This window comes from Glycine max, chromosome 2, assembly GCF_000004515.6.
Source record: "Glycine max cultivar Williams 82 chromosome 2, Glycine_max_v4.0, whole genome shotgun sequence".
NCBI lineage: Eukaryota > Viridiplantae > Streptophyta > Magnoliopsida > Fabales > Fabaceae > Glycine > Glycine max.
The window spans coordinates 27,727,279-27,747,697 of NC_016089.4; the positions used below are offsets into that span (position 1 = coordinate 27,727,279).

The following is a 20,419-nucleotide window of genomic DNA, read 5'->3' on the forward strand; positions in this document are numbered from 1 at the left end:
CCAACTAACAACCATTCCCCACCGTCTGATCAAAATAAATCTACTACTAGAAGTGCGAGGCATTTTGATATCCAATGTGAGTAGGTAAAGAGACGTGCAATGCAATTGTTACATTGTGGCATCGAGAAAACGTAAATGTCACATCGTGGCATCGCAAAACGTAACCATCAAAAGAGAAAATGATAATCGCCCCGGCATATTAACCTAACGTAAAACCATTCTTTTTTGTCGAGGCCAAAAAAGGCCTTGGGGCTAGTATTCTGGATAAGTATTCAAATATTATCTTAAAAATTATTATTGATTTGAATATTCGTTTGACATCATTTGTAGTTATGAATCGAATCCTTATTGAGCTTTGACATAGTAAGTAACTCTTTGGCAGAAGAAGAGATACAAATAGTATGATTGTGATTGGTGTGATAGCTATTATGATCTTTCCATGACCCATTATGACAATTCTATTTTATAAAACTAAACTGGCATTTTAATGATTTAAGAATTAGGCAAATTATTTTATATTTTTCTCTTTTTATCTTGTTTATATTTTAACAAATATGAAATATTTAGTTATTTTGATAAACTATGATGTTTGATATATTTTATTTTATAATGATAATCTCATGAAAAAATTGACAATCAAATGTTTAATTTATAAAAAAAAACATAATACTTAAAAATTCCATTTACTTTTTAAATATTTTATATATTTAAGTTTATTTTTCTATATTCAAATAAATCAATGCAATGCATATATTTAATAAATTTTAATTTAAATAATTATTAAAAATATATATATTTACATAATTTTAATATAATATTTAATATGATACCAAATTTTTTAAATTAGAATTAGGGATTTTGGGGTTTCTAAAAATTATAATTAGAGTTAAAGCCAGCTTAAAAAACTAATACTTTTCACCACTACAAAAGATCCAAAACAAAAGTCCTCCACTGTCTAATATTTTTTCAAATACACGAAATATAAATAGGGTAAATCTCCCGTGTAAAAACCAAAAAAACCTTCAATGACCAAAACAAAAGAAGGGTGTATTTCATCAAATGTCAATATTCTCTACACTTTATTATAATTATTCATGTAACATCGGTGTGACTTCATGTAACATAGGCATGACTTACCAACTCTATCATCTTGAATATCAGCTACCATAATTTTAAAATCAATCCACACACAAAATTTAATCAAATGATAGAAACTATACAAACATAATGAAAACATAAATACATTACTGAAATTTTTCTCATCATGAAAAAAATCCAGCTATGTAATATTTCTTGAAAAAAATTTAAACCCACTTAAATAGATGCTAATCATACAGTTGCCCTTAAATTTGATCATTAACTTGTTAAATTTAAACATTAACAAATCTCTTTAAGTAAACTAATAAAAGGTCATAACCAAATTTAGCTGACCATAAAGATTTCGGATACTATGACTTCAATGTTATGATTATGACAATTCTAATACAAATTAGACAAATAGATTTGAGATAAAGCAATTTAGCACAAGCAAACTCAAAGCTAGAACCCAAAAGCAACCAAAAAGCAAGATCATACACCACTATTTCATACACCACTATTATCACGACAGTTTATAGAATTGGTCATTACTAAACTCCCAAGTATTGGAATATAATTTTCGTCCAAGAAACAAAATCGTTCATGTAAAATACTTACGCAAACTAAAAATTAACTAAATAAATCGTTCATGTAAAATCCTTACGCAAACTAAATTAACTAAATAAATCGTTCATGTAAAATCCTTACGCAAACTAAATTAACTAAATAAATCGTTCATGTAAAATCCTTACGCGAACTAAAAATTAACTAAATTCATCAAAAGTAATACACAATATTCAAAATTTAAATAAATGAAGTACAAAGGTCGAAATCTTTCTGGCCACAATACTGGTTGTTGGGTTGGCTTAACGATTAGCCTTGGCAACTCTCTCAATTTCATCCTTTTTCTTGATAGCATAACTGAAATTGAGAAATATTATTCAACAAAACCAACAAAAAAATTTAAAATGACAAACAAAAATGTATGTTAAATGAATAGGATTGCAAAAGTATACCTATTGGATGAACCTTTGGCTGCATTAATAAGTTCATCGGCCAAGCATTCAGCAATTGTCTTGATGTTTCTGAAAGCAGCTTCCCGAGCACCTGTTGTTAGAAGATATATAGCCTGATTAACACGTCGAAGGGGTGAGATATCAACAGCCTGTCTCCTCACCACTCCAGCAGAACCAATTCTAGTTGCATCTTCACGGGGACCACTACATAAATGAAAAACACATACAACCAAGTCAGATAAAACATTAAAATTTAAAAGTAACTCCATATATTTAAATAATAAAAGCATCAAAGAACTGGAATATTTTCGTCACTACAATTTATGGTAGCACAATAAAATTACAATCTGCTCACATGTTTATTGCATCAGTGCTCATATTTTTGTGAAATATTCTCAGTATATACAATTCACTAGTGAAAAAACAAACATTTCAATTCTAACATGTTTTGCCTACATGATAAGAACTGGAGTATTTTTGTCACTACAATTTATGGTAGCACATTAAAATTACAATCTGCTCACATGTTTATTGCATCAGTGATCATATTTTTGTGAAATATTCTCAGTATATACAATTCACTCATGAAAAAACAACCATTTCAATTCTAACATGTTTTGCCTACATGATCATAACCTGAGGAACAACATTTTGCAAATAGTGTGATACATGAAAATAAATCAACAATAAACTATACCAACTTATTTAGGAGAATGATCAGATAGAGCTAATACAAAAGTGCCATCATCCAGGCAATCAAACCAATAGGGAAATGATTAATCATCATCTCAGTCTCCAACTCCAACTAACATTGATATTTGATCAATATTGATCAATAACCCAGGTAAGGTAACTACAAAATAACTTGGTTTCCTTTCCTCCAAAATATAGTTGTAAAGCAATAACATGAAAATCAGTAAAGCAACCAAAACATCACCCATAGTTAATACCAAAATATCAATGTTATTGACTTCATTAAAATAACTACCAAGTATTCTATTTCAATATATTAAGGAGAATGATCTGATAGAGCTAATACATAAGTGCCATCATCCAGGCAATCAAACCAATAGGGAAATGATTAATCATCATGTCATTCTCCAACTCTGACTTCCATTTCTCAAAGCCCAAAACCAAGGTAAGTATAAAATCAAATTAGGATTTCCATACCTTAGAGTACAAAGTGCACCACTTTAGGTAAGGAAAAAAATCCAACACACATGTTTACATGCTCTAACATCAACATATGCTGCATGTTTCTCTTCCCATAAGCAAAAAATTTGGTATATCATATCCAACTAGAAATAGCAAAACAAAAAAAAACAAGGAGATGAGGAGAATGGTCAGATAGAGCTAATACAAAATGCCATCATGGAGGCAATCAAACCAATAGGGAAACAATAATCATCATTCCATTCTCCAAATCAAGGCAGACAGACAGCAACTGCCAACATAAATATTAAAATCAAAACTAATTCAAAACGATGATACCAAACTTGAAAGATCAGTGTAGGAATCCAATAATACAAATCTACAAAAGGCAAACAATATCATGAAAGCAATCTACAATTGATGACACCAGCACAAACAACTCATCTGCAATTAAAACCCAAAGCAAATCCATCAACACAAAAAAAAGAAGTTCTCAACACCCGAACATACCTATTGATGACGGCATCAACAATGACCTGAATTGGGTTCAGGTCAGTGAGCAAGTGGATGATCTCCATGGCATGCTTGATAATCCTGACAGCCATGAGCTTCTTTCCATTGTTCCTCCCGTGCATCATCAGAGAGTTGGTGAGCCTCTCAACAATGGGGCACTGCGCTTTCCTGAACCTCTTCACTGAGTACCTACCAGCAGTGTGAGGAACATATGTAGCATGCTTTGATGGGGACACTCCAATGTAATCAGCCAGAGACATATCATTAACCTAATATCACACACAAAAGAAAAAGAACTCAAACTAAATACAACAACAAGCAAAACAATTTTTAACTAACCTAGTCAACCAGAACCACGTCATTAATCTAAAAACAATCAAAACTAGGTAATTTCATAATATAACTAGATTAATAACTATGAAAAACTTCATAGTTAATCAAAGTTGCTATAGTTTGAAGAAGCATAGAGATAAAGAGTGAATAAAAAGGGTTAAAAGTGAAAGAGAAGTGCCTCAACATCCTCGAAGCTCCAGCGATTGAAGAGTTTGACGTCGATTTGGGTGGGATCTGGAACGGTAGTTTCGATTTCAGCCATGGCTGCACAAGCAATTGAATAGAGAGAGTGTTAGCGAAGGGAAGAGAGAGAAAGAGAAGAACTCAAGAAGAAGAAAATGGAAGACAACGAACTTGTTGAGGGCACAGAGGCTGCGAGGTGCGGAGTGGCTGAAGAAGCAGCAACTCTTAGTAGCGACGACAAAAACCCTAGGTTTTTCGCTTGGACATTTGGGTATTTATAATGATCGAGAAAACCCTAAGGTAAATTGTTAGGCCCGGCCCATTGTTTGTCTAGTGTTCTATAGGATATGTCCGAGGACTTGGGCCCTTGGTGGTTTTCATTTGAGTGCTGCTAGGTACACCCAGCATTTTTGCTGGTGTACTAGCAAAATTTATAAATGGTAAAAATGTCCCTGGTGTTTTTTTTTCATTAAAAAAGCCTTTTTTTTCCTGCGCTTCACACAGCTGCCATTTTTGTTCATTGTTTTTCTGTTTTTTGTGGTTTTCGTGCGCCATTGTCTCCGGTTCGTTGGTTTGTTGTGAACAGTTAGGTGCGGTGAAGGTGAAGGTGTTTTGCGGTGGTCGGCAGTGACAAACGAGGTACACAGAAGGTGGTGGCTATGTCACGAACGTACGGATCACTTACGGATCAAGTTGATCCGTAACTGTAACACACCAACTTACAGATCAAATTGATCTGTAAGTCACTTACGGATCAACTTGATCCGTAACAGTAACTATTTTTAAAATTTGATGTTTTTTGAATTTAGTTTCCATTTTTTTTAAATTATTAATTTGTTTGTATGGCCATTTTTTGTTTGGGTTGGTTAGATGGACGAAGATGAGTGGATGTATGAAATAATGTCTGAACAAGAGAATATGGATTATGAAAATGAAGAAGCATGTGGTGTGAACGAACCGCATGTTGATTGTTTGGATGCGTTAAATACTTCTCAGGTTATAATGTTAATGTTTGTCACAGATTTAATAAAATGAATACTGGTAGAAAACTTAAATTATGTGGATTGCTTTGTAGGTGTTTGAGTGTCGAGAGGATGTTTTGCAGTGGGCTCGATCCGTTGCTCATGAAAACGGATTTGTGGCGGTGATTTTAAGGTCAGATACAAACAAGGGTAGTAGAGGAAGGACTACGTTTGTGTTAATTGGCTGTGAAAGGAGTAGCGAGTATAAGTGTAGGAAAAAAGAATTTATCAGAAGATACACAGGGACTAGAAAATGTGGGTGCCCCTTCAAGCTTCGTTGCAAGCCAGTGGTTGGAGGAGAAAGCTGGATGGTGAAGTTGATTTGTGGAGTGCATAATCATGAATTGACCAAGTCATTAGTTGGACATCCATATGCGGGGCGAATGACTAAAGCTGAAAAAACAGTTATTGCTGATATGACGAAGTCCATGGTGAAGCCAAGAAACATTCTGCTAACTCTGAAGGAACACAATGTCAATAGTTGTACGACCATTAAACAGATATACAATGCAAGAAGTGAATTTCATTCTTCCATAAGAGAAAGCGATCTGGAAATGCAACATCTGATGAAGCTTCTTGAACGTGATCAATATATTCATTGGCACAGAATAAAGGATGAAGACGTGGTTCGTGATATCTTTTGGTGTCACCCTGATGCAGTGAAGTTAGTCAACACATGTAATTTGGTGTTTTTGATAGATAACAACTACAAAACAAACCGGTACAGACTCCCACTACTCGATTTTGTTGGGGTGACACCGACTGGGATGACATTCTCTGCCGGTTTTGCATATGTGGAGGGTGAACACGTTAATAATTTGGTCTGGGCTTTACAACGCTTCTAAGACCTTTTTTTAAAGCGTGATGCCCTCCCTGGAGTTATTGTCACTGACAGAGACCAAGCATTGATGAATGCAGTGAAGGCTGAATTCCCTGACTATACAAATTTGTTGTGCAGCTTTCACATAAACAAGAATGTGAAGGCCAAATGTAAAGCACTAATTGCGTAAAAAAATGCTTGGGATTATGTCATGGATTGTTGGGGATGTCTGACTGATTGTCCTTCAGAACAGCAGTTTGATGAATGCCTAAAGAATTTCAAAATGGCTTGCGCACCTTGGCTAACGTAATCGTTGTATCCTTGTCTAAACAACAAAGCACGACATTCTTTCCTCTTAGAAGTCAACTGCTGGAAAATTCTTCATTGCATCGTATAATTTGTATCGGTCATGTGTATGACAATCATTTTGTTGAGGTACACTGTACATATGAAGTGTTTTTTTTATATTTATGCAATGAGTTCTTACGGATTGAGTTAACACTTTTTTCGCATGTACAACAGGTTTATTTAAAAGAACGTTGTCCCTTACCGCCTGTAGCATTGTTATGGTCTAACAATTGTCATCTGCAGACGAAGTCGTGGCCAAATCCATATATTAGCAGAATGCAACATTACAAGAGCTTCGTGATGTTCAAGAGAGACTATGTTGACATAAATGATGATTGAACATATAATTTATAATGACTGATCGTTTTGAATTGGATATTCACATTTATGTGTCTTTGTATATTTGTTACGTCCACAACAAAATTATTACTTAATTCTAAAAAGCATGTATGATATATCATTGTCTGAGTTGACAACACATTGTGAAAAAATGTGTATGATAAATTGTTGTCTGCATTAACATAAAGCGTGTGAAAGGACCTTGCACAAAATGACTACACATGCATATCTGATGCAAGCTAAAGCATGTCATGTCATTGGTGTAGTTGACAACACATACAGAAAGCATGTGCATGCGTATTTTTAATCTTTAAAAAATGCAGCACTGATATTAAAACTCATCTATATGTATGACACAACCTAACACTGTAAAAAAATCACAAGTTTCAATCGTAACTCAACTCTTACAAAAAACTATGGCATTCTTGGGAGAGACAAGCAGTCAGACAGTTGTGAACTCCACATTAGGTTTTATTTTTCCAAATGGATCCATTGTTCACAATGACAAGTGTTTCCTTTCAAGCTTCCACTCCAGTTCTCATTCGAGTACCTAACGGGTGTGATTTTCAAACGTTAAAAACCAGAATACACAATACCCTTAAGCTAACCGACAAACAATTTTTGGATGAAATTTACTACCGACAGTCTTTCACATATGCAGGTAATGAATTTTGGTTTCAATGTATGCAACTGAAAGATGATGTTGATGTTAACACAATGTTAATGTGTAATCATGAATTTTCGTTTATTGGTCCGATTGAGTTATTATGTAGCATTGCTAGAACCTCAGATGGTATTTTAAACTTACTTCAAGCCACTATGACCCCTACTCATGATGCTCTGCTATATTACAAAGGGAGGTAGAACATGTCATGCCAAAATGAGTTTGTTGGTTACTCGTTCACAGGAAAAAATCCCAAAAAGTTTGACATTCCCACCGGATGTACCATGGATGAACTGAAGGATTTGATCAAGCAAGTTGCGCCTCCTGGGATTCCCCCTTATGGTATTGATGAAACACAAATGGTAAGGCGATTGTTTTTTGGAAACCAAGTCACCATGAGTATTCAGAAAAAGTTATAAAATTCGAAATAATTGAACTCAAAACCAACGATGACGTGATGAAGGTGTTGATTGAGTCTAACTACTGGAAAAAGATTGGGCCAATAGAAATTTTAGTTGTTTTCAGTAAACCTGTACTGAAAATGGAAGACGAGTTATCCTTGTCGCAAAATTAGCATGAGTTAGTTGTAGTATTTTTTTTTTGGAAATGGAAGATGACTTGTCGTTCTCTGTCAAATTTGATTTCTACTACTTTTAATTTTTTGTCGGTCTTGCAATTTTATTTTAAATATAAAAAAACAACTACAACAACCAAAAAATAACAATTAATTATTTAAACTCGAGTAGTTCATTTTTTTAAAGAAACTACTATAAATTAAAATTTAATTAAAATACATTTTGTCATCAATTAAAAATAATTTAATGTTGAACTAATTAAAAATATTTAACAAAGTACATTTAACTCTGATGCAAAATATGAATTTTTATTTTTTAGTCTCTTAAAATAAAATATAAATGTTACGCCTAACTATAAAATTATAAAATATAAATACGGATTTTTATCTTAGGAGAGAAATTAAAAAAAACATTTTTTTTAATTTGATAGAATAAAATTATAACATTTTTCTAATTAGAAGTTTTTTAAGCATGTGTGTCCATGTTTTCAACTTCTTTATTTCAATTTCCATTTTTTGTTTAATTTATTCTTTTCTACACCCTTTTCACAAATAATTCAAAATTAGATTCATTAAATTAGTTGTAAGACTCAAGATTTTGTGGTTCTTAATACTTACATAAGTACATCATGCTTCCCACACTAATTAAACATTCTCCCTCAGCACTACATCTTTTATTAAAATAAAATATAAATGTTACGCCTGATTATCAAATTATAATTAAAAAATACGGATTTTTATCTGAGGAGAGAAATTAAAAAAAACATTTTTTTTAATTTGATAGAATCAAATTATAAAATTTTATAAGCTAGATTAGGCAAAGGGAATACACAATCAATGAAAATAAATAAAACTAACATTACTAATGAAAATAAATAAAACCAACATTACTAATGAAATGGGTTCAAGTACAATATCTGTATATACATCGAATATCAATATAAAATGTGTAAATAAACTACGCCTGATCCTGTGTGACACTCCTGGCCATCCAGAGGAATTCTTCGATCACCTCATGTGTCGATGAGCCTGGCGTGACCACCCCTAGGCTCAGATGGCACTCCAACCTCTCAACAATCCCATAGCAAACCTCCTGTTAAATTCAAAACAAACAGATTACACAAATTATTATGAAAATATTGATGTAAATGACGTAAATTATTAGTATAACTTACCACTACATGTCTAGGCTCCTCTACAGCGGGCCTCGCAGATGTCGATGGTGCTCTTGGCTCTGGCACGTGAGGGATATCTGTCTCTGGGGCCTGAGGGATGACTTGGGGCTGCGGAGCATGACCATCTGGCAGAGGATATGATGTCTGGCCTGGTGTCATGAAAGGATGGGAAATGCGGAAGAACCAGTCTATGTAGTCGCTGGCACACTGACCTGGCACAACGCATACCTCACCTCCTGGAACCATATGATCCAAATAATGCATCCACCTGTTGTGTATATCATCGTACGACACCCATGAATCGACAGGCGGAGCAGGAATGGTCTGGGTGTATCCAAACTGTCGCATGACCCTCTCTGGTCGATAATACACAGCAACGAGCCCCCCACCGCTGGAGACCGGAATAGCATGAAATCATACGGAAGTCCCGGACCGGTCGATGCTCCCCATATGGGATCCAACAGACATCCGGAATCCGGAGTCGATCCAGGCGCTCCCTGTACGTCGGTGTACGTATGCTCTTCACGGTCTTCTTCGTGGCAATTCACCTACAGGCACGCGGTGAATCCTCGTCGTAGTCCTGATCAGCAGTGGACTCTGCGACTGAGGGAAAGTGCTCGTATATCCAACACTACAAAGGTAACATCAAAATGATAAACATTAATAATGAAAGTCTAACAAAATTTAAAGTTAAACATTGTTGAACCTCAACGAATGAAAAACATGTTTGTTACCTGCAGTAGTGTGATGTAACCGCCAAGCTATCGGCTGCTGCTGATAGAGGCATCGTTCAGGTGGTCGTACATATGCACCAGCGCAGCTACTCCCCAAGCGTACCTCCCAGTCTGACTGAGGTCACAAAGGGCCTTCAAATACACAACATGAACATTAGTTGCACTCTTGTTAGCAAACAGAGTGCAACCCAGAAGATGAAGAAGATACGTGCGAGCCGCAGCTGCCCAATAACTTGTCTGGCATCCGCGCTCATAGATATCACGTACCCATTGCAGGCGTACGTACGGTCCACGACACTGCCCTGTCTCAGCCCTGACAGCCTCTGTAGAGACCATCAATAAGTCCACCAACATTTGAACCGCATCATCCACGTGCAAGGGCTGAAAGGCATGCAAGTTGCCAACCACGGGCAGATGCAAAAGCGACAAGACGTTTTCCAGCGTGATTGTCACCTCTCCCACAGGGAGATGGAAACTAGACGTCTCCCGGTGCCACCGCTCGACAAACGAGGACAAAAGTCTCAGAGGACTTAGTCCTGTCCCAACAACTAGTCCCTCAATGGCAGGGGCAGGCTTGCCTAAACTATGTACCTTCCTCCCGTGAAAGGATAACTTCAACTCAGGACGCTCCTGAATTGAAGTATAAAGGAACGCAAAATTCGTTAAAATCATCATTTAAAAGAAAACTAATTTCAATCATAAAGTATAATTAACAAGTAACTAAAAATAAATATTATAAATACATCTCTCATCCATACGCTGCAAGCAACATGATCCGTATACTGGGTCAGCATGGATGGGTCGCTTGGACCACCCGGAAATCCCTCATGCTCATCCTCAGCGGCCTGGGCGCCTGTGTCTGCAGGAATGTCTGCCCCAGTGTCCTCTACATCAGCTGGTGCCATCGGGTCATCCGGAAATACGTCAGCCTCTACATCTGGCGCAGGGAGTACTGACTCATCATGCGCCACAGTCATAGGTACTTGCTGCCTCCGTGCAAATGCGGTAGGCCGTCGACGCTGCGCAACATAATCGAAATCATCACGATCTCCTTTGCCAATAACGTGACCTAAGGCACGACCTAATCCTCTGATCCTAACCATGATCTGCAAATCAGCACCGCAAATTCCATCACTAATTTCATTCACTCAAATTTCATTGGTCTAACGCAAATTTCATTGACTCAAAGTCACACAAGTTGTCAGGATTTCATTCACTGTAGGGCTGTCATTCAGTCAATTATTTATTTGCAAAGTTGTCTGGATTACATTTATGTATTTGAAAAGTTTAGTTTAAATGTGTATTTTTTAGAAATTTTAGACAATTAAAAATCTATCAAACCCAATGTTAATATTAGTTGAAGTTAATATTAAAGGTATGCACCATATTCACCAAGCAGACTATATGTCATTCCTCGTACAATTCCTAGTGGCTCAGTTCCTATGGTTTCCTTTGAGAGGAAGAGTTCTTGGAGGATCATCAACTATAAATAAAGGGTTTTATAGTAGAGCAAATGAGTAATTTGTATGCAAAGCTGCTTGGGACAAGATCAAAACTTCCATAGACACTCTGGAATGTATTTTCTTTTTGGCTTTCGGCATGATTAATTTGAAAGGTCAAAACAATTCTAGAAAGAGTATAGAAAACAATTGGGAAGTGTAAGAAGCAACAACCCTTGACATGGGAGGAGTGAGGACATTTCTACCTAGGTCATTCTTAGTTAACCTAAATACCTAGCAAAATTGATTAGTCCAACCCAATCTTAACTTTCAGCCTACGGTTGTCAATATTGCCCAAAACAAAAAAAAACATCATGCCATGTATCATTGTATTGAACAAGCATGTTTCTATTGGATTGTGATTGTTTCAAAGAATTAAGCGACTAGTATTTTTACTCTTTTTCATCAATAATTAGCTTAAATTTATACCTATAATATGTGGTTAAAATTTTGATTGGATTCACTTTTTTCGTGAGTGCTTATACAAAAAAAAAATAGAACACATTAAATTTCTTCTATCAGTATGTACTTTAACTTCCATAGACACTCTCGTAGCTTTTCCAATAGCTGATACATAAATCCATTTTGGATTCAAGAAATAAATTCATTTCATTTTACATTCCTATTTTCTTCTATGAATATTTATAAAATACATTATCTGAATAGTGCTTAACTAGTTTTTTTCAGTCACCAATTCAGTATTCAATCCTGAATTCAAGTTCAAGGGGTATAAGGTTACAGGAATGAAACTAGAGCTAAGGGTATAAGTTCATCCAGAGTAATGGCACCTTGGATGAAACCTATGAACCATACATAAACAAAGCCAAGAATTCAAGTTCAAGGGGTGATGTCATTTTGGCAGCAGGTGCATTAGGTAGTCCCCAACTTATGATGCTAAGTGGCAATTACATAAAAGGCAATTACATTTTTGCATTAAATCCAATTGAAACAATTGATATTCTCCAAAATGACACTATTTATCAAATATTTAGCATAGATTCAAATGTGATCCTAATAACCAAAATTCCTAATTTAAAAAAACTCACTATTTATCAAATATTTAGCAATTTTTAAAATTAAGATTGAAGTTTATGGATCAAGTTGATCCGTAACACACACATCCATACTCCGACAACAATGGTGGAAACAATGGTGGACACAGATCCTTACTCCGACATGGTTACGACACTTACCTCGACGGTGGACGATGACGAAGCTCCCTCGACGGTGGACGGTGGCGTTGCTCTTCACGGAAACCTCCTCAATACACCTCGCAACCTTTTCACAGCAAGCTCCTCTTCACGGCAACAATGGTGGCTGAAGAAGAAGAAGAACCTTTCCCGACAATGGTGACAAATGAAAATGGCTGAGGTGAGTAAGAACAATACAAAAATGGCTGAGGTGAGGAAGAAAAAGAAGGAAACGGTCTGAGGAAGAAGAGAGGAAAACACTGTGAGGAAGAAGAAACTGAAATGCAGCGGGAGAGACAGAGTAGCGGGAGAGAGAAAGTCTCACGTTTTTTTAAAAAAATTAAGCCAAGGGTATTACGGGCTTTTCACATCAAGTGTTGGGTGCACCAGCAAAAATGCTGGGTGCACCTAGCAACACTCTTTTCATTTTTTCCGCTTCAGCATTTGGACCAAAAGGAAACAAAACCAAAGATATATGTATGTATATTGTGTTATGAAAAATAACAAAAGTTAATTAAAAGGAGATAATAGTGAGAAGGAGAGAATTGAGAGGTCTAGAGTGAAGGATTAGATTAGGTGGTTCAAGGATGTATCATTGAAATTGACTCTCAGATATATTAATAAAAAAATCAACAACTAATATTGTTAACTTGTGATTGGTTAAAAATATGATGAATGTTTTTTAAGATAATACTCATATAATTGTTTCAATTTTGAACCGTAACAAAATTGAAGTCCACACATTTAGAACACTAGAAAACAATTTAAGTCCTCACATTAGAACACTTAAAACCCTATAACCACCACTTTTTTTGTTGTCAATGATTGTGTTGAGATGATTTTCAAGGTTTAAAGTGTGCTATGGATGATGTTGCAATGAAGGAACACACCACCACTTGGAATGATGACGAAGAGACTGCGCAGTGTATTAGCGACGGGAATGATGTGATATAGTTTTACTGCTTTAAATCCTGCTAAGGATGGTGTGTCCTACGATGATTAGCACTTTTCCCGATAGCATGGTGCACATGAAACCACTATAGGAGACACGACTATTTGAAAATAATGGATTTTGTTGGTCACTGGTGGTGTTTTTGTTGGGAAAGGCTTTAGGGAGGTTAGTAAAGATGACACTGTTTTATATCAAGGCTTAAGGGGGAGGAACCAACTTGTTATGAAAATGTTGAGATCAGACCAGAAGATGGAGTATGAATATAAGGTCGTGTTTAACATGCAGATTTCAGATTGCAAGTGATTTTTTAAACAAGAGAATGTTGGTGTCTTTTGTATTTCAAGCTATAAAAAATTATTGTATTACTTCTATATTTCAACTATTGCATTGTGTTTGAATAAAGTATGGGGATTTTGGGTTCATTATCGGTCTTTACCAGGGACGACTCAAGGACTTAAGAGGCCTAAAGAAAATTTAAGAATGAGCTTGATCGTAGTATCTTGAAGTCTCAAGTCTCTTTCTCTTCTTTGGTAAGTGCTTAAACTTATCGATTAAATCATCGTAATTAATTTCATTTAACATTTCTTTTCTTTGGTTGTCAAGAAAATGAACTTGATCGTAGTATCTTGAAGTCTCAAGTCTCTTTCTCTTCTTTGGTAAGTGCTTAAACTTAATTTCCAAATGTCAACCTTTTTGTAAACCTGCATAAATTATTTTGAGATTTATCCTTATTCATTAATAAAACAATAAAAAAAACTTATTTTGAGATCAATCTCGTAATTCACTAGGATTTGGGGGTAGAAGCTTAATAATATATATAAAACTTGTCATTTGTCAATACAATAACGAGACTATTACTGTATGTATAAGGTTTTAGATTATTAAATTAACACTTTTCAATAGAAAAGACAATTATAATTTGATAAAGGAACATGTAAGTATGTAATAATTATCAACAAAAGAAAATTTGAATATATAAGAGTACAATGAGTTCTATTTTTGGCTTTTACCTGATATTGACACACTCAAAAGGAAGAAATGTCAATTGTTCTCTCTACCCTCCAAATAGAGACACATGCACATAAGAGATGAGAATAAACAAATAGGTATTGAGGAAGGCTAATGTGTCAAAGTGAAACAATAATCAAATAAACTGAAGAAGAGGTGAGAAGACAAAGCAAGTATGAGAGACAATGAGAAAAGAAGACAGAATTAGAATTGAATAGGAAGAGAATAAAGAGAATAAAAGTAAAAGAAAAGCTTTTTGGTTTCTTTAGCTATTAACTATTAAATTTCTTTTTTCTAAACAAAGCTATGATATTGGTGAAGAGTTGTTGCTCATTAATTATTACTTACAGTACCAATAAAAAGATTAACAGTTACTTATAATATTTTAATTAAAATTTATTTTCAAATATAATTTTACAATAAATTTTTTTGAGGTATATTAGCACTAAAAAAAATTTGGGGCCTTTTTTTTGGGGGCCTAAAGCCCTTGCTTGGGCTGCTTGGGCCTTTAGCCGACCTTGGTCTTTACATTAGTCGTCTAAATTTATGGGTTCTAATTTTTCATACATATTCCTCATCGTTGCAATGATTTGTGGAGATATTTTGGCAAAGTTATGTTGTTAGTAGAGAATAGGAAAAAAAAAGGATGGTGGTGGCCGTGTGAGCGAGAAAGGTGAATGGAGGATGAGAGGGGAGGGAGAAGAAGGAAAGGGAAGAAAATAAGCATCATTACATACGATTGTCGGTAATCATCCTAGCAATGCTTTTGACAAAATATTTTAAATTTATTTTTACAACTTAAAAATTATTTTTATTTTTTGTAACTTATTTTTTCCAATTAAAAACCTTCTATTACAGTTGATTTTAGTACCTCACAAGTGAGCCATGTATTTTGGGACTTCACTTTGTTTCATATATATTTCTTGAAAGGGAATAACATATTTATAGATACAAAATACAACTAAATGGTTACAAATGATTTAATTGCAACCATGAGTGTCATGTTTCATTAAAAACTGTCTTTTTTGTCTACCAAAAAAACCATGAGTATCATAGTATGGTTTAGGATGTTTTTGACAAAATTAGCTTATAAATAACAATATGTGTGTGTGTGCATGCCCCAATGTATACAATAATACAACTAATATGGTACCATGCTATAAAGTAGCATGCTATGTGCCTTATTGGGAAATCATTATTGCACCATTTAAGCTATTATAAATTGGATCTTTGACAATTGACACCACTTAATACTTTAATTTTTTTAATAAACAAAATATGTATTATTATTTAAAAATACCAAACAATGTAGTGACAACGTTTGGAAAGAGGAGATACAAAATGCAAAATATTTAAAAAATACATTACAACTCACAACTTGTGTAATTCTATTTCTAACCAACATGTGTGAATTTTGTTTTTTCTATAGTCTAAAGCTTGAGATACAATATTGTACTAAGAAAGTATGAATCAAACCAATTAAATTAACAAAGGCTGCTATTAGGTATCTCATCTCTTGGCTATTTCAAGTAGTTATGCGTAAAGACAATAACAAGAAGAATCAAGCTAAGAAAATCGTCAATGTCAACTCATAATTAATTAAAACATTAACAAAACAATTCCTACATAAGTTTACTAATTCAATTTATAAATATATTGCATTTTGTTAAAGACTTATCAATCCTCAATACTTATTCCTGTCTCGATTATAAGTAAAAAAGGACATATGTCACATTTATTAAGGAAATTAGTTATCTTCATTAAAGTGTGCGAGTTTCAATTAAAAAATGAGTTTTTTTCCCTAAATTATCTTTCATTTAAACTTGATATCAAGCATAAAAATGTTTTTGGTCATACTAAATGAATAATATTTTGAATATAGTCTCATTAAATAATAAGGCAAAATTAATAGAGATTTGTTTATATTTGAGACAAAAAAACAAAGGACTTTCATTGCTTATATTCAAGACCGGAGAGAGTATACAAAAACAAACTAACAGTAATAACAACAAATATTACTTGTATATATCTAAAATTAGACATTCTAAATTCTATCAAACACCATTTTTATCTAAAATATTTTTCACAAAATTCTTCACCCTTAACTGAGTACACATAATGAAAAAGCAATGGCAAAGTTTGTCATCATACATGATCGACATGAAAGCTTTCACTATGTGATTTTTGGATAGTTTGTTTTTAACATTGAGATAACTTGATTTTCCCTTCTAGTTGAATCTTTCTCATGCATAAAACAATATGTGAGTTGACGGATATTTTGGATAGTTTACCTATTCTAAAAAAATTGATCCCTAGTGTCTTCGTGTTGTCTCCTCACTTTCCCACTCTCATTCTCATGCTTCCCCAAACTTTTCCACTCCTTCCTCCTATTTTCCTATACTTCTCGTCTCATTTTTTTTCAGTCTCCTCATTTTATATTTTCATTCTTCATCAAGTACTCCCTATGAAATCATAAACCCTTTCTCAAATATCTCATTCATCGTTGTTGTCATAAAACAACATCTTTTTTCCTGTTAGGCTCTTTCACTTTTCCTATATTTTCTTGTTTCCAACAAACCTATTCTATTTTCTCAAATGGTTCTATATCTCCTCCTCCTCCTTGATCTCTTTTATTTCAAAAGAAGACACATATGAAGAAAAAGAAATGTGAAAGATGTCTCTATACATTTGATGAAGACTAAGAACAAGAAGAAGCAATAACCTTTACAGACAAAACAAAAACTTTTTCAAAGAGCTTATTTAAACAAGACTTGAAGAGAACAATACAAGTTACAATCTCTAGACAAATAATTTTTCATGCTTTAATACTTTTTCCAAGTCTCACTTTGGACAACAAAAATTAAGCTTAAACCATAAATCCTTTGCTTAGAAAAGTTAACCATGTATTTGTGCTAAACTTTCATATCCCTAATCTTGTGATCTTATAATTTTTCAAATTGTTTGTTTGTGAAAGCCTAAAGAGACTCAGCATGAAAGGATACTTGGGTTTATAACATTGTGTGTATGCAAGAAGTGACAAGTAAGTAACATTGTTTGTAACAAGTGTTGTTAGTGAAACCCTTTTGTGATGAAGGAGAACTGAATGTAGCTTAATCTGAGTGAACCAGTATGAAACTTGTGTTATGTTTATCTTTGTTTTCTCCTCACACGTTTTTATTGGATGATTGTTTTATCCTGCTAAAAATGTTGGTTTTGCAAAAAACAAAAAAAATTTCTAATCATGGATGCATACTATTGAATTCCTTTCCAGTGTGTGTTTGCTATTTCATCAATTTTGCCTACCCCTCCATCTATTAAAAAATTTCAAAGACTAAATCATCCCTTGGCTCCATAACAGTTAAAGTGGGACCATATATATGACTTCATTGAAGGCTCAACATTTTCTAAATTTCTTTTCAAATAATCCATAATCATTTCTCTACTAATATGATTATGTAGAAGAAAAGAAATAATTATTATCCTTCCATGAGTTTTAATGGGATAAAATTGTTTCTATCTCAATATAGCCCAACATCCTTTTAAAAGTCCAACATACATTTCTAGCAAAATAATGTTTTAATTTAAAATTTCTTTAGACATGGTTACTTGTAAGTTATCCCTCCAATCATTGAAATAATCACTGAAATAATATCTTTAGCATTTATAAGGAGTAAGAAATCCTTCTTCATTCATGTATGCAACATCACATAAATAATAATACCCTATAATTAATAAAAAAAATGTTATTATCACATAATATATTATGACATGTATGACTTTTGCATAAAATGTATATCATTGTATCTTGAGGAATCCTTATTCATCTATTTGGGCAATTAATATCATCTTTGTCATCTGAGGACCCTAGAGTCAGTAGTTAAACCCTCCCATCCAGGTAAAGCATATATGAATTGGGGAGCATACACCCAACACACTGGTAGCTATCTCACCCTTTTCTTGTTCTGTATATACTTTTTTTCATACTCAAACACATTAACAGTAATTATCAAAAATATGAAATTTAATTTACATATTAGTGAAGAAAAAAATATATGTTTCTATCTTGAAATTCAAATATTGTTCACATTAGAAGCATACTTGTAGAAAATTTAAAGATGTATTAACTAGCATACTTGTATATTCTTCAACATTGTACTCATCTATCTGGTATGGTGTCATGAAATATGTTCCTACAATGTTATTGCTTCCCATGCTAATGATAAATATGTGTTTTGCTAGAATGTTTGTTGCTCTTGTTTCCCCCACAACTTCATTCAGCTTTCCTATGTACTCTTTGAACATATTTAGTTGATCATCTACTAACAACATTGACCAATATATAACACAAACGAAAAACTGTTATGTCATAGTTGTAAAAAAAGATGGAAAAAGAATTTAAATTTTGAAGAGATAAAAAATAGACTATGGTGGTGACTAATTAGAGTGATGATTAATATTATTAGTTCTATTGTTAGAGGATCAAATCTGGAGCCAATAGAGGCAAAACAAACCCCAATTAAGAAGTCTTTAATCTCTAGATTTAAATCAATATAGGATGGCAATGCCTTCTTTATTCCAAGTATTTTAGCTGAAACTATATAAGAATTTCTAAGCATGATGAACCATGACTATATATTTTTAGTTGCAAATTATATTTAATCAACCATCTTTATAATCATCACCAAAATATATATAATTATATATTTTCAAAATTATAATATTAATATAATATAATTATTCTATTAAAATGAAAATAATTGTGTATTTTAGTAATACCTTTGAAATTAAAAACACAATCATTTGCAAGTATAAGTTGTTTGTCCCTGAAGGGATTGAAGTCACATTGGTTCAGAACAATAGTTAAGATGAAGTTCTATTTCTTGAAGATGTTTGCAGTATGTATATAAAATCTATTGAAGATTTTTTATCAAACAAGGAAAATGAGAAACAATAGAAAAACAAGAAGAAAGGACTTAAAAACCTACAAAACATTATTTAACAAAAAAAATTGTTAAGACATTGTAAGATACTAGATGCATATATTTTATATTGGGTGATGTTATACAAATTATTATTTTTTGTTGTATTTGGGTGTTGGATAATATTGTGTGGATACTTTATATTAAGTGATGGTATGCAAATAATTTATTTTGATGTATTTTGGTGTTAGATAATATCATGCACATACTTTATATTGGGTAATGGTATGTAGATAATTTATTTTACTATATTTTTGATATTTTTTGCCTTGTACTATTTTCTATTATTTTTATATATATTTTTGAGAAATTCTATGGTGACTTTATTCATTTCTCTCTATATACATACATACAAATATATATATATATATATATATATATATATATATATATATATATATTGTTTCTAATATAGTTATAATGGAACTACTTTCATGGCTCCACAAAGTAATAATGCTACTAGCATAAAGCTAGTTTAGTGTATGAAATGAATATGGTGTTACTCAGTAGAAGTGTATGAAAGAATGTAACATTAATCAATTGAGTTGAATGAACATACAATGCATTTAATGAATATTTACCGTGAAATATTCAACTATGCGCAATAGTCCTTAAATAGAGCTAAGTAGACACAATGTTTTTTAAGGCAAAAGTGGCTAGCTGAGGCAGAGCAACTTTGAACATCCCAACTATGTTGGTACCCTCAAAGTTGACCAACAAATCATATTAATAGAAAAGAACAGAACAAAAAAACGAGGGGGGGGGGGGCAAAACCAGGCAAATGCAAACTATCTAAACTTGTAGTTTGTGAAACCATGTCTATTCTTATTAAATTCTGAAA

The 20,419-nt window shown here is 33.4% G+C and overlaps 1 protein-coding gene and 3 non-coding genes across 4 annotated transcripts; all 4 read right to left on the minus strand.

Moving 5' to 3' along the window:
• Positions 1-1,825: 1,825 nt before the first annotated feature.
• On the minus strand, positions 1,826-4,590 carry LOC100803239 (40S ribosomal protein S5). Its single transcript, XM_003518970.5, has 5 exons — positions 4,446-4,590; positions 4,270-4,355; positions 3,756-4,027; positions 2,094-2,297; positions 1,826-1,998 (listed from the first exon to the last, which is right to left on the minus strand). Exons 2-5 carry the CDS (start codon positions 4,351-4,353, stop codon positions 1,944-1,946), a joined length of 615 nt encoding a protein of 204 aa, XP_003519018.1. The 5' UTR covers positions 4,354-4,355; positions 4,446-4,590; the 3' UTR covers positions 1,826-1,943.
• On the minus strand, positions 2,805-2,887 carry LOC113000975 (small nucleolar RNA Z102/R77). Its single transcript, XR_003266279.1, has one exon. It is a non-coding gene; the product is annotated as a small nucleolar RNA Z102/R77 (small nucleolar RNA).
• On the minus strand, positions 3,110-3,192 carry LOC113000974 (small nucleolar RNA Z102/R77). Its single transcript, XR_003266277.1, has one exon. It is a non-coding gene; the product is annotated as a small nucleolar RNA Z102/R77 (small nucleolar RNA).
• LOC113000971 (small nucleolar RNA Z102/R77) lies at positions 3,431-3,511 on the minus strand. Its single transcript, XR_003266276.1, has one exon. It is a non-coding gene; the product is annotated as a small nucleolar RNA Z102/R77 (small nucleolar RNA).
• Positions 4,591-20,419: the final 15,829 nt, after the last annotated feature.